Source organism: Pogoniulus pusillus, chromosome 21 (assembly GCF_015220805.1).
Source record: "Pogoniulus pusillus isolate bPogPus1 chromosome 21, bPogPus1.pri, whole genome shotgun sequence".
NCBI classification, from domain to species: Eukaryota; Metazoa; Chordata; class Aves; order Piciformes; family Lybiidae; genus Pogoniulus; species Pogoniulus pusillus.
Window position 1 is genome coordinate 18,011,300 of NC_087284.1, and position 12,138 is coordinate 18,023,437.

At 47.3% G+C, this 12,138-nt stretch overlaps 1 protein-coding gene across 2 annotated transcripts in view; it reads right to left on the minus strand.

The window, feature by feature from the left end:
- Nucleotides 1-12,138, minus strand: part of SLC22A23 (solute carrier family 22 member 23) — a 98,069-nt gene that overhangs the window by 26,206 nt on the left and 59,725 nt on the right. For both annotated transcript variants that reach the window (XM_064161115.1, XM_064161114.1), the window contains exons 4-5: nt 3,838-4,006; nt 3,190-3,317 (exon numbers count right to left, since the gene is read on the minus strand). In XM_064161115.1, coding sequence (XP_064017185.1) covers nt 3,190-3,317; nt 3,838-4,006 — 297 coding nt within the window. The remainder of the gene's footprint in view (nt 1-3,189; nt 3,318-3,837; nt 4,007-12,138) is intronic.

Consider the following 12,138-nt stretch of genomic DNA (forward strand, 5'->3'; position numbering starts at 1 on the left):
CAACACTAACAAAACCCTCCACACAGGTAGGAGGCTCAACAACAGAGTTAGGGGGAAATAGGGGATCTCTTTATCAGGCTCCATGGCAGGCTTTCTCCCAGCTTTTTAATCATTCTCTGCTCCAGTAGCTCTGGATGCATGAGTCCAACACTGAAAAACAGAGAAATGCTTTCTCCTGCTACCTGACCCACATGGCCTGGGGCTTGATAACATTCTCTATTCTCCTGTGCTCACTCAGACCACCAACCTAGAATGAGTGAGGAGGTCCTTTCAATGCTTTGAGTCAGCTCACTTTGTCACAGTATCACAGTATCATCAGGGTTGGAAGAGACCTCACAGATCATCAAGTCCAACCCTTTACCACAGAGCTCAAGGCTAGACCATAGCACCAAGTGCCACGTCCAACCTTGCCTTGAACAGCTCCAGGGACGGCGACTCCACCACCTCCCCGGGCAGCCCATTCCAGTGTCCAATGACTCTCTCAGTGAAGAACTTTCTCCTCACCTCCAGCCTAAATTTCCCCTGGTGTATCTTGAGGCTGTGTCCTCTTGTTCTGGCGCTGGCCACCTGCTTGTCCTTCTTATACTGCTCCTCTTTTACTCTCCCTACAGAAATGCAGTATCCCTTCAGAGCTGGACCAGGACATCCTGAACGTGTGGGGCTACAGAGAGAGTTTAAAGACAAGAAGCAAGGGGAGAAATAATAAAACCCCCAACAATATCCCAAAGAAATGCAGCACTGGCAAGAAGGCAGTGTTCTGTAGCACTTAGAGTTTGCAAAGGGCAATGCACTGACAGGTGCTGGACATAAATGTATTGGCAGCAGAGAATCCATGGCATCAGAACAGGTAATAACTCTGTTTTCCTAATGGAAGGGAGTCCCTCCTTTAACAGGACTGTACTTCCACCAAGAAACTGATGGAAAAAAGTAATCAGTGGTGAATAATAGACATAACACCATTTTGGTACTCAGCATCCCTCCATGGACAGTGTCATAGAATCATAGAATCAGCCAGGTTGGAAGAGACCTCCAAGATCATCCAGTCCAACCTATCACCCTGCCCTATCCAATCAACTAGACCATGGCACTAAGTGCCTCATCCATTCTTTTCTTGAAGACCCCCAGGGACGGTGTCATTATACATGCTTAAATAAATGCCTCCAGCACATGGCTGCAGCTTTATCACAGTCCTTAAAGGGAAACTCAGGTAAATGATGTTGTTTTCCTTTCTTCTGAAACAGATCTTACTTAGTCCTCAAACTGAGAAAGCTGAGAAAAGCCAAAATTTACAGCTGTTTCAGAAACTCCCAGCTCAATCATGAAAGATTTTGTTGCCACAGAAAAAAGTCTTCTCCAAAATCCACCATTTAGTCTGAGGAAGAGGAGCAAAAAGGAGGGAAGGAGAGAAGTTAATGGCTGCTCACACCTTCCTGAGCTTTTCAGAGCTGCACTAGGAAAGATGGTGTTTACAATGCAAAGCTACATTGTGTGCAATGCAGACCCAGGTACTGCATCCCCATGACCTATTCATGTGGAAACAAACTGATTACCACCAATCTGAAGTAGAAATCACAGCTGTGACCTGTCTGTAAACACCACACACCCAAAGCAGACCTTTCCACCCCTCACTGATGAAGACTTGCTTCATTCCTCAGGCACTGATGTTTTTTTCTCTTTGAGATGTCTGTTCCAGTGCTGCCTGATGCCTTCACCACTAATTGAGCTAACATTACCCCAGAGACCTTCAGCCAAGCATGGGATGCATCACCCCAACCCATAGGCAGAGCTCTGGGGGTCAGAGCAGGCAGAGTATGAAAAAGTGTGGAAACTGCTCCCCACCCCAAGGCCATTTCCTCTGTTTTCTGATTAGTGGGTGGTTCTGACACAGATTGTAAGTGACAGCATAAAACCAGTGGTTATGGGCACGGTCAGGCTTGTGAGAAGGAGAATGGGGGCCTGAACCCTATCTGACAGGTACATCATTCAGATGGAGACCCAGGAACTCTTCACCATTGTAATCAGAGCCACACACAAACAGACTCTTTACTGCCAAACACCCTGTGAGATGGGAGCATGGCTACTGCAGTGACCACCCTGGTGACAAGGAGCCAGGTCTATCCAAAAGCACGAGCGGACTAAGTGACCGATCATTTAGATCCTCAACCAAAAGCTGCACCCTACAACTTGCAGGCTCCCCCCACCCCCCATCTCCAGAGCAGTGTCACTCAGATGATGCCAGAAAGGAAAACAAAGTGGCTCCTGGAGCACTTTGTGGGACTAGCCCTTCAGAAGCTGGCGTTCAAGTACTTCATGCTTCCTCAAACCAACAAAACAAACTTTGTGTGCTTCCTTCAAACACAGTTTCAAGAGGCACACAGGGCAGAAGGTGTACTCTGTAGCCACAGTAAAATCACACAGAATTGCATGGGTTGGAAGATCATCTCTGGAAATGACCCAGTCAAACCTCCCTGCTAAAGCAGAGTCACTGAGAGCAGGCTACTCAGGGTCTCAAAGTCCAGGCAGGGTTGGAATCTCTTCAGAGGAGACTCCACAACCTCTCGGGGCAGCCTGCTCCAGGACTCCAGCACCCTCACAGCAAAGAAGTTTTTCCTCCTGTTTGGATGGAAGCTCCAGGGTTCCAGTTTGTGCCCACTGTCCTGTTGCTGGGCACCACTGGAAAGAGTTTGGTCCGCCTTTCACCCTCTAGATATTGCTAAGCATGAGAAGGATCTCCTCTCATTTTCTCTAGGCTAAACAGCCACAGGCCTTTCCTCCTCAGAAAGATGCTCCAGTCCTCTTAGCATCTCTATAGTCTCCACTGGACTCTCACCAGTAGCTTCCTGTCTCTCTTGAATGGGGGAGCCCAGAACTGGACCCAGTACTCCAGATATGACCTCACTAGGGCAGAGTAGAGGGGTAGAAGAACCTTCAGCAGATGTCTCTAAAGACACAGAGCATGGCAAGATGAGAGACTATATTAGTATGACAGTTCATCGGGCCAAGCAACTTGAAACACAGCGCCAGGGTGTGGAATGGCTCTTCAAGAAAAGCAAGATGAATGAATGGATGGAGAGACAGATGGTTTTACAGGCAGTAAATAGCTCATTTAACTCTGGGCAGCAATGCCACGTGCAGCCTTCAGAGGAGAGCAGAGAGACATGGGGCTGTCAGTCTGCCTGTCCTACTCACCCGGCACCACTCCTTTAATGTCGCTTTCTGTGCTCATCCTGTTCTTGTGTGTCAACTGAAGGATCAACTCCTTGGACGCCTCAAACTGTTGTGTAGCCATCAGCCACCGAAGGGACTCTGGGAAAATACTTAGAAGATGGAAAAGAGGTTAGAGTTACTTCCAAGTTTCCATCAGAGGAAGAACTGATGGGGTTTATCTGCTCACGGTTATTCAGGAGCCATGTGAGTAGCTTCAGGAAGAAGAGGAATCAGTTACGGAACAAGTAAGAAGGAAAACAGATTCAGAACGAGCACATTAAGGACATTTTCTTTTACACTGAGTCCCAAACAATGGAGAACCTATGCCACGATGTAGAAACAGGATACATTCAAAGTGTAGAAGCCCTTAGAGGCATTCTGGCCATTCACACAATCCTGGCAGAGCTGCGAGGAGCAGGCAGCACTGCCTAAGCTAGACATTTGCAGCCAAGAAGGGAATGAATGAGATGTGCAGTTAACATGGGGTAATTCAGACCAAAGAAGGAAAACAGCTGACAGAAGTGGTTTGGATTCCCTTGTAAAGACAGAGAGGAAAGAGAATAATTACTTTTTTCAGACCATAATGGGACAGAGGTTTTTTTGATCTGACAGGAGAGAAGAGATACTTACACCCAGTAAAACAGCATCAGCAGGAAAGGACAGATGATGACTGCCTGGAGGACCTGCCAGTCCCTGCAGAGCACTGCCAGCCCTGGCATGAGGAACTGCCCTGCCATCTCAATGAAGCTTGCCACCATGGTGATCATGAACCGATGGCTAGGAGGACAGAGCTCTATCCCTGCAACACAGAACACATGCAAAGTTGTTAGCCCCCCACCAGAAAAAGCATCCACAAACCAGGGGATCTTCTCAGTGCTGATCAGTATCAAAAGAGAGGGGGGCTCAAGAGGATGGTGCCAGGAAGATTTTAGTGGTGTCCAGAGACAGGCCAAGGGGAACAGGTACAAACTGGAACCAAAGAGGTTCCATGTGAACAAGAGGAAAAACATCTTTACTGTGAAGGTCCAGCCTGTCCAGAATTTTTGTGGAGTCTCCTTCTTTCAGGGAGTTATTGTCTAACCAGACCTTTGGGCAAAGTTGCACTCAATCATGTATATCTTGTTTCCTCTTGCATTTTGGATCTGAATACCCCCACACCTAGAGAGAAACCTCTAACAGCTGGTTGCAGCGCAAACACAGAATCATAGAATCATAGAATCAAGCAGGTTGGAAGAGACCTCCAAGATCATCCAGTCCAACCTATCACCCTGCCCTATCCAATCAACTAGACCATGGCACTAAGTGCCTCAGACAGGCTTTTCTTGAAGACCCCCAGGGACAGTGCCTCCACCACCTCCCTGGGCAGCCCATTCCAATGCCAATCACTCTCTCTGTGAAGAACTTCTTCCTAATATCCAGCCTATACCTACCCTGGCACAACTTGAGACATCGCAGCCTTTGTGCGCCGAACCCACCTCCTGCAGACCTGCTGCATCCTAACCACCAGCTTTCCTTCAGACTCTGCCTAGAGAAGCACTTTACCTAATTCTAAGTTTTGGGGGTTTTTTAAAGGGTAAACAATCCCAAGATTTTGGGTCGAGCCTTTTCAGACCCCTCTGAGACACCACATGCCTTTCCCATTTGTTTGCTGGGAGGCAGTAAAGCACAGCTCCCAGCAAGGATGCAGCCTCCAATGCTCCTTTGGGATGCCACCTGCACACAGTTTAATATGCCATGACTCAGCCAGTTTCAAGCTGCATTTTGCTGAGTGGGTTGTTTCTGGGTCTGCTTTTCATTTCTGCAATAGCTCATCTCAATGAACTTTCAAACGAGTGAGCTCTCCGTCTGTCCTTCCCTGTCCTCCAGCCTTCCTTTAGGTAGCACTGGGAGACTCACTGCCATCTCTGGCTGTCTCAGCTGCCTTGTGATAAGAGAATCCAACAGATAAAAAGTCTCTTTAAACTCTGAATTCTGGCTATCTTGATGCAGTCCTCAGAAATCAGGGCCATGAAGATGATCTGAGGGCTGAAGCACCTCTGCTATGGCAAGAGGATGAGAGAGTTAGCGTTGTTCAGCCTGGAGAGAGGTAGACGTGGTACTGTGGGGTATGGTTTAATGGCCATGGTGGTGTTAGATCAGTGCTTGGACTCAATCTTAGAAGTCTTTTCCAACTGAACTCTGATTCTATAATAAGGCTCCAAAAAGACCTTAGAGCAGCCTTCCAGTATTTGAAAGAGGGCTACAGGACAGCTGGAGAGAGACTTTTTACAAGGCATGTAGTGACAGGACAAGGGATAACGGCTTCAAAGCACAAGAAGCTCAGTTTAGATTAGACATTAAGAAGAAATTCTTCCCCATGACAGTGGTGAAGCACTGAAACAGGTTGTCCAGAGACATTGCAGAGGCTCCAATCCTGGAAATGTTCAAAGCCAGGTTGGGTGAGGCCTTGAACAACCTGATCTAGTAGGAAGTTTCCCTGCCTACAGCAGCGGGGGTGAGAATTAAATGACCTTTAAGGTCCCTTCCAACCCAAACCTTTCCCTGATTCTATGAAATGAAAATGAATTAATCAGAGCCACCACTTAAAATTAAACCAGAAGGAATAGCAAAGAAATTGGTCAGCCTCATGGAAATACATTCAGACTATTTCTTTACCAGCAAGATAAGAGGAGCCCTTGTTTTGTCTTTCCCATCACTCATGTTCTCTTCTACAGGTTAAACATTAAACACAACAAACTTGCCACATATGTGGTGTAGTAATTATCACCAGGCTGACACAGAAAGACAGGTTGGATCCATTGGATGTTGTGGTTGGATCTGTTGCTTATCCTGGGGATGTTTCCTACAGTTGTTTCAAATTAAAGGCTTGTGAAAGTTGTAATTGAAAAGCTGCAAGACAATAGGAGGAGGTGGCAGCTGCTCCTTCCTTCACTCTCATCTGTAGCTTGCACAGCATTTATCACTTCACCACAGATTTAAAGCAGAAGCTGGTTGCAGATCAAATGAAGGATTAAATGCACTCATTCTTTTTCACCAAATGACAAAGACAATCCACTGATTTTGCCACTACAGAAGGAAACTGTGTTTGTTGCATGGCAGCCCATGTTTTCATTAATTAAACCACAAACACAGAATCACACAAAACCCCAGAATCCCAGCATGGTGAGGGTTGGAAGGGACCTCTGGAGACCATATAGCTGGACCTCCCTGCTAAAGCAGGGTCACCTACAACAGGTTGCCCAAAATTACAATGTCCAGGTGGGTTTGGAGTCTTTCTAGAGAAGGAGACTCCACAACCTCTCAGGACAGGCTGCTCCAGTGCTCCCATGCCCTCACAGTGAAAAAGTTTTTCCTTCTGTTCATATGGAACCTTCTGGCTTCCACTTTGTGCCTGTTGTCCCTTGGTCTGTTATTTGGCACCACTGCAAAGAGTCTTGCCCCATCCTCTTGCCCCCCACCCTTTAGATGTTGATCAACATAGAGAAGGCATCCTCTAAGACTGCTTTTCTCCAGGCTAAACAGCCCCAAGTCCCTCAGCCTTTCCTCTTTGAAGAGATGCTCCACTCTCCACAGCATCTTGACAGCCTTCACTGACCTCTCTCCAGTAGCTGCCTGTCTCTCTTGAACTAGGGAACACATCAGCTTTGAAAAAGAAAGCAGAGGAAGTAAATGCCTCAAAGACTCTTGCTTGCTATAAAAGGCTTTTACATTTTAATTAGGAAAACAAGATTAAACTGCAGAGCTTCTTATGACATTAATATGGTTTCATTCTTACTAATGAAGTACCCCAGCCTGGGAGATTTTCCTTGTTCTCTGCAGAGGTCACTTCCAATTCATTTCTCTAATCTTCAAATACAAAGCAGCTCTGTTTGATTTTCTAAACCTTAATGAAGAGTGTAACTGTGACTTTAAGTACAAGGATGGAGTTTTGTTGCCATAGGAACAAGGAGGCTGCACTGGATAGGTGATGCTTTGGCATGCCAATTGCATCGCTTAGCTGAGTATCCAATAAAAGCAATCAAACAAAAAGCCAAAGAACAACTTTTATAGGTCGTCAGAAAGAGATGTCCAAATAATATAGTTACAGTACATTAAGTCACTGGTACATAGTCCATAATTCCATCTGAAAATCACTGAATTGCTTTGGTTGTAAAAGGCCTTCACAATCAGTGAGTCCAACCATCAGCTAATTCTGCCAAGTCTGGTGCGAGGCCATGTCCCTCAGCACCACATCTATGCCTCTTTTAAAGACTTCCAGGGATGGGGACTCAACTGTCTCTCAGAAAAGCCTATTCCAGTGTCTGAGAATCCTTTCAATGAAGGAATTTCTTCTAATGCCCAACCTAAATCTCCCCTGTTGCAACTTGAGGCCACTTCCTCTTGTTCTACTGCTCGCACTAGGACAAAGAGACATAGCTGTTACTCATTGCATGAAATAACTTCAGAGATTGATTAGCATCTGTTTTCTTTTCTGGTTTATCACATGCATATGATAATTTTTTGCCCTTTCCTCTAAAAAAGATCAAGAAGACAAAAAAAAAACCCCAATCCCTGCTGCAGCTGCATGAGATTGACTTTCAAGTGACTTCCACATAGATGGAACATCAGATCTCTGCTGAAGCATTCAGCATCTGACAACAGCCTCCAGACTTTCCAACAGCTCTGGCATCAATTTTAGGAGACAGAAGATTCAGCATGGCAGCCTTTAACAAGCATTTAGCAGTCAGCCTTTCCCCACATCTGCCCAGGCACCCTGCTGATGCTCACACTATTGCCATAGAATGGTCTAGGTTGGAAGGGACCTCAAGGATCATCCAGCTGCAACCCCCTGCTGCAGGCAGAGACACCTCCCAGTAGAGCAGGTTGCTCAAGGCCTCATCCAACCTGGCCTTAAACACCTCCAGGGAGGAAGTATCCACAACCTCCCTGGGAAACTCCTTCCAGTGTCTCACTGCTCTCACTGTAAAGAACTTCCTCCTAACATCTAGTTTAAATCTCCTCTCTTCCAGTTTAAACCCATTACCCTCATCATGTCACTGCAAGACTTTGTAAATAGTCCCTCCCCAGCCTTCCTGGAGGTCCTCTTCAGACACTGGAAGGCCACTACAAGGTCTCCTGGAAGCCTTCTCTTCTCCAGGCTGAAGAGCCCCAACTCTCTCAGCCTGTCCTCATTGCAGAGCTGCTCCAGCCCTCTGAGCATCTTTATGGCCTCCTCTGGACTCACTCCAACAGTTCCATGTCCCCCTTGTGTTGGGGGATCCAGAACTGCACACAGTACTCCAGGTGGGGTCTGAGGAGAGCAGAGCAAAGGGGCAGAGTCCCCTCCCTTGCCCTGCTGCCCACACTGCTCTTGCTGCAGCCCAGGCTATGGTTGCTGTCTGGGCTGCATGTGCACACTGCCAGCTCATGTTGAGCTTTTCATCACCCCAGACCCCCAGGTCCTTTTCCTCAGGGCTGCTCTCCAGCCATTCACCACCCAGCCTGTATCTGTGCCATGATCCACCCAGGCAGACAGACTCTACAATGGCTATAATCTGCACCCAGTCTACATCATAAATAACCAACTCAGAGGAAATTGCTACAGGGCAGAGAAAAGCTTTAATCACCTGTGGTAAACCCAGCAAGAAAGCTCCAGGTCCTCCACTCAGTGAATCATAGAATCAACCAGGTTGGAAGAGACCTCCAAGATCATCCAGTCCAACCTAGCACCCAGCCCTAGCCACTCATCTAGACCATGGCACTAAGTGCCTCATCCAGGCTTTTCTTGAACACCTCCAGGGACAGTGCCTCCACCACCTCCCTGGGCAATTGGATGCTAGTAACAATTTATTTCCTAAAAGGGTTGGCATGCCCTGGAACAGGCTGCCCAGGGCAGCAGTGGAGTCCCCATCCCTGGAGGGATTTAAAAGCTGTGTAGATGTGGTGCTGAGGGACATGGTTTAGTGGTGACCTGGCAGTGCTGGATTAATGAACTTGACAATCTTAAAGGTCTCTTCCAACCTGAGCAATTCTGATTCTAACAGGGGGTTAACATCAGCTCACTGTGCCATGGAGCATGGCCCTGCACAGCCCACCTCCCCCAGAGCCCACTGGGTGAGCTGGCATTGCCATGAAGGGATCGAGGGTCACATCCCAGCCTTTCTCACTTGGCCTTACATTTGTGCACTAACGACAAAGAACTCACTTCTGATGTCAGAATCCCACTTGTCTTCAGAGGCTGACATTTATCCCCACAAGGTATTTGCACAAGGATAATAAGAAATACTTCCATTTAAAATAGTATAAAAGAAAAAGAAAAGAAGTTGTAAGGGGTTTGCAAATAATATATCAGGAGGAAGAAGAGGATAAATCACACTGCCTGAACAACTCTCCCATCTCTCACTTGCCTATCTCCAGTCCCAAATCACAAAACAGTTCCTGCACTGCAGCCCAAGTGGTAGCTCCATCACAAACCACACAGCAACTGCTTTTTCTGCCTGCACTTTTCCCTCCCTGCCCAGTTCCAGCCTGTGAGCTATGGAGACTGTAATTAGACAGGAGTATCCCTTGGAGAAAACATCCAGGACAGTCACCTGATGTCTGGGCAACAGCATTCCCACAGGAAAGACAAAAGAAATCTAGGGAGACTGTCTGCTTCTAGACTCGCCCTATGAGGAGAGGCTGAGGGAGCTGGGGGTGTGCAGCCTGGAGAAGAGGAGGCTCAGGGGGGACCTCATTGCTGTCTACAACTACCTGAAGGGAGGCTGTAGCCAGGTGGGGCTTGGTCTCTTCTGCCAGGCAACCAGCAACAGAACAAGGGGACATGGTCTCAAGTTGTGCCAGGGTAGGTCTAGGCTGGATGTTAGGAGGAAGTTCTTCCCAGAGAGAGTGATTGGCATTGGAATGGGCTGCCCAGGGAGGTGGTGGAGGCGCCGTCCCTGGAGGTGTTGAAGCAAAGCCTGGCTGAGGCACTTAGTGCCACGGTCTGGTTAACTGGATAGGGCTGGGTGCTAGGTTGGACTGGCTGATCTTGGAGGTCTCTTCCAACCTGGTTGATCCATCCAGTCCCCTTCCAACCCAAACTATACTACAGTTCTATCATAGAATCAACCAGGTTGGAAGAAACCTCCCAGATCATCCAGTCCCACCTACTGCTCAGCCCTTTTTTCCTGAAAGGCACAAATGAGTAATAAGTCAACCTAATATCAGGCCTGGTATTGCTCAACCAACAATAGACAGATATAGCCATGGACTGGATGCAAGGAAGAAATTCTTCACCCTGAGGGTGGTGAGACACCAGGCCAGGCTGCCCAGAGGGGTGACACACACCCCATCCCTGCAACCATTCCAGGCCAGGTTGAACAGGGCTCTGAGCAACCTGACGTAGTTGGACTACAGCAGGGTTGGGCTAGCTGCCTTTAAAGGTCCCTTCTAACTGAAAGCCTGATTCTGTTATTCTGCATTTGGTTATCTCAGGAGGAGCTCTGCTCCCAGCTGCAGCCAGTCTGTAGCTAATCCCAGCTTTGGTTTAATGCAATTGCAGGAGCTTTAGACCAGCCAGGCATGATGCTTGTGCAGCTGAGCCCCTTTCCAGGGCCAGGCTTGTCCACAGCAGCGAGCCAGGCAGGACAAGGGCCAGCTCACCTCCTCCAGGCACAGCAGACCCTGGGCAGTGGCTGTCCAACGACTGCGTGGGATGCAGTGATGCTGTGGATCCAAGCTGACTCCTAAGGAGGATCAGCAGGGAAAGGAGGAAGCGTTGTTCCTCTGTCCATCCCACATTACCTGTGTTTGCTGAGTTTTACATCACACCAGGCAAACAACAGACAGCTGAAACCTTCACCACACCCTGCTGCCTGCCACTCACAAAGCAACAAACTCAAAGAGATGTTAAAATCACATCTGTGGCACTGCACTGGTCATCTACCCTGCTTCCAGAGGAAAGCAGCAGCATTTCTGTGCAGCAGCTCCTAGCCAACACTGATTCTTGTTGACAAGCTCCTGTCTGTGAACAATGGCATTATGAAACAAAACCAGGACAGTGCCCCCTGAAACCTAAAGAGTAGTGGCAAAGACAGTGAGAAACTGGTAGATACAGGACAGACTCACTGCAGAATGAAGTTACTCATTTGGAATGCAGTTTAAAAGTTATCAAAAAGCTTTGCCATGACATACATCCTCATACACCTTAACTGTTATCCATAAAATACTACTCTTCCACCTCCAGCCTGGAGCTTCTTCACCCCTAGTAAAAGACTCTCCAAGTCCAGCATCTGCTTATTTTTACCCAAAACCAAGACTGCACTGAAACATGACAGATCCTGCTTTGCTCCACAGGAGATACACAGCCAATGGGTGAATTTGCTCAAGAGTATCTCACAGCTAAGAAGAATATGCAGTTTTCCAAGGGTAGAAAAACCTAATGAATCATGATAAAATGGTGGTAAGAGTTAAAAATCCTGTTGAATGGATAGATAAGTACTTAGTTCTTTGCAACAGCTTTGAAAAACAGAAATCTCACATGATTCTAACACCCTCCCTTCCATGGAGGCTGGGAATTCACCTTGAGCACAAGCTGCCCTCCTGCAGAGGACACTCACTTTCCTCCCATGAAAGACCTCTGTCAAGGCAACTCTTGCCACTTACAGAAGAGCCTAAAGATGGCAATACTCACAGATTTGTTCCAAATAAAAGCTGGAACAAATTGCTGAGCTAATTAATAACACAGCATTAAAAGGAAACCCAGCTCCTTGGACAGAATCCAACTGCAGTCCACGGAGCAGACTTCATTTGTTCTGATGCCAACACTTGATAAAGTTTGTACACATCACAGCTACAGCTAAAATCATAAAGACAGATGCTCGTGCCCACTTCATGGGAAGTGAATGACTGTTAACCATCTCTTACTTTATGTGTTTCTCTATGTTTTAAATGGTAGTTCCTACTGAGTGG